At 36.8% G+C, this 5,118-nt stretch overlaps 2 protein-coding genes across 2 annotated transcripts; one reads left to right on the forward strand and one right to left on the reverse strand.

Moving 5' to 3' along the window:
• On the forward strand, positions 426-1,369 carry LOC102168655 (olfactory receptor 9G4). The gene is given in 2 exon segments (XM_005690275.2): positions 426-630; positions 633-1,369. Coding segments are annotated over 2 exon segments (933 nt in total). The 5' UTR covers positions 426-434.
• On the reverse strand, positions 3,929-4,852 carry LOC102168372 (olfactory receptor 1013). The gene has a single exon (XM_013969921.2). The coding sequence runs from the start codon at positions 4,850-4,852 to the stop codon at positions 3,929-3,931; it is 924 nt and encodes a 307-aa protein (XP_013825375.2).

Raw genomic sequence — 5,118 nt, forward strand, 5'->3', positions numbered from 1 at the left:
AGATCTATTTTCTACTACTGGTTTCTAATGTAATTATCAACACAGGGGTATCAGAAAATATACTTCCCATAGCTTGAATTATTTTAAAATTATTGAATGTTTTTATGGCCCCAAATATGGTCTATTGGAATCAGGTTGTCCTCATTGATAGTTACTCTATAAACAGTTGTAATTTTGGGGTGCCTATGGGAGGATGTGTTCTACATTAAACAATTAGGAAGTGAAAGACTGAATTTCAAAATGAGATTTTAACTTGAATTCCAGTGGCCCCTAAGTCACAGACTGATGTTCTGTCATTCTAAGCAATAAGAGATAAAGGTCCATAAGCTTCCTAGGAATTGCTGGTTTAATATACAGTTTATTTCTTTCAATAGAAAATCATTAAATCATTTAGCAACTTTTTCTTATCTTATCAGACTTTCTCCTCTGTAGACATGGAAGTTGGAAATAGCACCCTCCTGACTGAATTCATCTTACTGGGCCTCTCAACAGACCCCCAGTGGAAACTGACCCTATTTGGAATATTTCTGATGCTTTATTTGATCACCTTGTCAGGTAACATGTCCTTAGTTGTCTTAATCCATATTGATTCTTGCCTGCACACACCTATGTATTTTTTCATTGGCAATCTCTCTTGGATTTCTGGTACACCTCTGTGTACACCCCCAAAATCCTGGCGACTTGTGTCTCAGAGGATAAGCACATGTCATTGGCTGGATGTGGAGCCCAGTTTTTCTTTTCCTGTGCTGTAACCTACACTGAGTGCTATCTCCTAGCAGCCATGGCATATGACCGCCACATGGCAATCTGTAACCCGCTACTTTATTCAAGTACTATGTCCCCTTCTCTCTGTACTAGACTTGTTGCTGGCTCTTACATAGGAGGGTTCTTGAATGCTATAGCACATACTGCCAACACTTTTCGCCTGAGTTTCTGTGGCAAAAATATCATTGACCACTATTTCTGTGATGTACCACCACTGGTGAAGATGTCATGTACAGACACCAAGGTCTATGAGCAGGTCCTCCTGGGTCTCGTGGGTTTCACTGTCCTCTCGAGCATTCTTGTCATCATCATTTCCTATTTCCACATTCTTCATGCTATTCTGAGGATCTGCACAGCTTCAGGAAGGGGCAAGGCCTTCTCCACCTGTGCCTCACACCTGGTCTCGGTCGTGCTCTTCTATGGATCCTTGCTCTTCACATATTCAAGGCCAAGTTCCGCCTACTCCTTGGGGAAGGACAAAGTGGCATCTCTGTTTTACACTGTGGTCAATCCATTGCTCAATCCTCTTATCTATAGCTTGAGAAACAAAGATATTAAAGCGGCCTTCTGGAAAGCAACACAGACTATAAGACCTCAGAGATGAAGGTGATCTTTTTGCAGGATGCTGTCATTGCATTTTCCAAATTATTATCTTATAAACATGCTTGTGCACATTGTCATATTTCAAGTAAATACAACACATTTTGCTTAAAAGATGAATCATTGATTGAACCATTTTATGTTGATTATTCTTCTGCTGTGATTAAACTATTAAAACTAACATTGAGTTGTTTAATGCTCTAAAAGATTGCATTCTGCTACTTTGCAGTACTTGATTTTCATAAAAACTCATACTCTGATTTGGGGGGATCTCTTTGAAAAAGAAAGTGGATTTGGATGGTTTTCAAATACATTAGCTTGAGTTTGAATCTTGGTGAGCAAACTTTATTGATTGAGAAGTAGATTTAAAATTGTGAAAAAGCTGGAAATAAAATTTGACAAATATTTGTTTTTATTAAGACATTCTTCCAAACTCCCTCATAAAAAGATAATGTGTATATCGATTATTTCTTTGTCATACTTGTGCCTTCAACTGCAATGAAATATTAAGTAAAGTGTTTGAATTGTTTCGATTATGAAGAATATACTTTTCTAAATATAGAGGAACATATGTTATTAGGATTACATAGCACCTTAAGTGTGATCTCGTCTAGATAGAATGAGTAGTCTGCTATGCCATCCATCTGATCATGAACTGCATATTCCCCATGAAGGAAAATAACAACATCAAATGGGACAAATAGAAACAAAAAGAGAAAAGAAAAAAAAAAAAAAAAAAGCAAAGCCCCAACAAATTAAAGCTCTGCTGTATTCTAGATTCAGTGTTTGTTCCCATCCTCACAGACAATGATGGAATTTTTTAATTACCTAGAACCTTACAGGTCAATATTTAGTACAAGGCAGGTTTAGTTGTTTTTCTTCCTGTGATTTGCTTGTAGTATATAGCGCTTTTTGAAAACTGATTCTGCATTTTATGCTTAACATTTTAAAAAGTTCCTAAAAAAATTCATTGTAAGCAATAATAACCTCCATTGCTTTTGGAAGAGTACTGATCCTTTTGCTGTCATTAATATTCATAACAAAGTTAATGAACAATAACTCTCCAGATACTCTTGCTGTTCATAATCTGATGTTATATATTTGACTCTCTCATGCCTATACAAACAGTTTATAGAAACTGTAAACTATAAAACTGAAGATAATGTTTCCAAACATACTAATTCATTTGTTGTAGCTGATCCTTCAAGATATGTTTTAATTTCCACACATATGCAAAAATGATAGCTAGGCAAGTGCAAAACAATGAATCTATGATTCTAATCTGGAATTATAAGCTTCTGACACAGGTGATTAAGTTAAAAACTTATATTGTTATTCTCCCCATTTTTCTAATATGTATTAGGCAGTTTACATTTTACCTTTAAACAAAGGCTAAATTCAAATCAGGCTACCATCCCCAAATGTGAATTTGCACGGCAAGGGAAAGCTAAGTGCTTAGTAACCTCTGGTTATTACCCTAAAATTGAGCACATCCTGGTATTGGTTCTGTTTCTGTTTGATTTGTCTACCTTCTGCCATAGTCAGCAAGTAGCTTTTGAAATACTTTAAACATAGTATGTATAGAGTCTATATTTATGCAGTATATATGATATCATTGGCTAGTGGGAAATGTCTGAATCAGCTAGTGATTAGATGGAGAAAGAGAAGAAAACCAGAAGAAAGTAGAGGAACTCATTTCTTATGAAAAAAAGTTAAAATCATTCATTGATAAACATTGAAAAGAAGGTATTTGAGAACAACATTTAAAATTTTCAGGTCAACTTAATTTTTGATGATTTTAATAACTATTTTCTTTTTACTTTTTGACCACCTGAAATGACTAATTTAAAAAATGCTCTTTACAACAACACTGTAAATTACAGAATGTTGGTTGCATTTGACAAATGAGTAGTTTGCACATCAGAAGTTACAATTTTTTTGTTGAAAGGTATAGCTATTGTCATAATGGGCACATTTATAAAATACAGTTAAATAAAAGTTTCAGAACCAATAATTGAGGCCAATTCATTATTTGTACTAGTTCTGATATTTCTGATTTTTCTTTTTATCTGTGTTTATTATCTAACACCTCATTGCCTCCTCTTTCCATCAAAAAATTCTTCACAGTCCTTACTCTTTCATACAGAAGCATTGTATCAGACAAGAAGAGTTTGAGATATATTCCACAAGTGTCAACGATCCATGTAATGGTTTCTTCACAATCTCTTAATGCTCATCAAGTAGGTGGAAAATGGGTCTATCCCAAGGAGATAGTAAAATTTAATCATTTGGAATTTCAGAAGTGTTATATACTCATGTATTATATTAAATTTTGATATCATTTAAAAGCTATATTAAGTTGAATTTATTAAGTTGTAGAATAGATTATAGCAGAATTAGCAAACAAAACAAATTAAAGCAAAGAAAAATACTTTTTCATTGAATTTCTTTGAGTAAAGAAACAGGTGTTTTTTTAAAAAAATATTCCTCCCAAACTTCCCCTGAAGCAGTCTGTTTTCACTGAGCAATGTTTCAAGAAATTTATGTCAGTTTAGACTTCAGATTATGTGAACCTGGAGAGCTTTTTCAGAGCATCTTTAACATCTGTATTCCTCAGACTGTAGATCATGGGGTTCAACATGGGGAACACCACGGTGTAAAATGTAGACACCACCTTGTCCCTCTCAAGGGAATAGCTGGAACTTGGACGGGAGTAGATGTAGAGAATGGAGCCGTAGTACAAGGTGACAGAGATCAGGTGGGAGGAGCAGGTGGAGAAGGCTTTGAGGCGGCCCTGAGTGGAGCGGATTCGCAAGATGGCAGCAATGATGAAGGCGTAGGAAGCTAGGATGAGCACAGTGGGGGTGATGACGTTGGAGGCCAGGAGGAAGTACAACACATCCTGGTACGTCTCTTTCACATCACAAGCCAATTTCACGAGAGGTGGAACATCACAGAAAAAGTCATCAATAATATTACCACCACAAAAATTCAATGTGAATGTGTTGCTGGTGAGTATTATTGCATTGACAAAACCCCCAGTATAGGAATATATAACCAAACAGATACAGAGTCTCCTCGACATGACCTGAGCATAGAGCAGGGGACTGGAAATGGCCACATAGCGGTCATAAGCCATGGCAGCCAGCAGGTAGCACTCGCTGTAGGCCAGCCCTGCAGAGAAGAAGAACTGGACTGCACAGCCAGTGAGGGAGATGCTCTTGTCTTCAGAGATGCAGGTCACTAGGATCTTTGGGGTGTACACAGAGGAGTACCAGAGATCCAGAAAGGACAGATTCCCAATGAAAAAATACATGGGTGTGTGCAGTCGGGAGTCGTTACCGATCAACACCATGAGGGTGGCATTTGCTACCAGGGTCATGGAGTACACACCAAGGAAAACCACAAACAGGACCAGCTGCGTCTTGGGGTCTGTTGTGAAACCCACAAGGATGAACTCAGTCACCGTATGATTGTTCTTCTCCATGGTTTAAAGAAACCTCACCTACAAATGAAGGAATTAAGAGTTTAATTACCTCAACCCATACCAAAGGAGGGCATTCTCTTATACAAATCTATGAAATATGGTCAAGACTATGGTTATTAAAGTAAGGAAGAGCTGAACAGGAATCTTGGCTTATTTGGGAAGATGAGAGAAGTTTTCTGAGCCTCAATATATTTATTTCAACAAAGTGACTTGAATACTAGAAAGCCTTAATGCTGTTTGGGGCTTACTCATTTATTTGGAAAATA

This window comes from Capra hircus, chromosome 15 (assembly GCF_001704415.2).
Source record: "Capra hircus breed San Clemente chromosome 15, ASM170441v1, whole genome shotgun sequence".
Taxonomy (NCBI): Eukaryota; Metazoa; Chordata; class Mammalia; order Artiodactyla; family Bovidae; genus Capra; species Capra hircus.

Bases quoted from the DNA above. Each gene is read 5' to 3' on its own strand.
- LOC102168372 (XM_013969921.2), bottom strand. From the start codon at position 4,852: ATGGAGAAGAACAATCATACGGTGACTGAGTTCATCCTTGTGGGTTTC.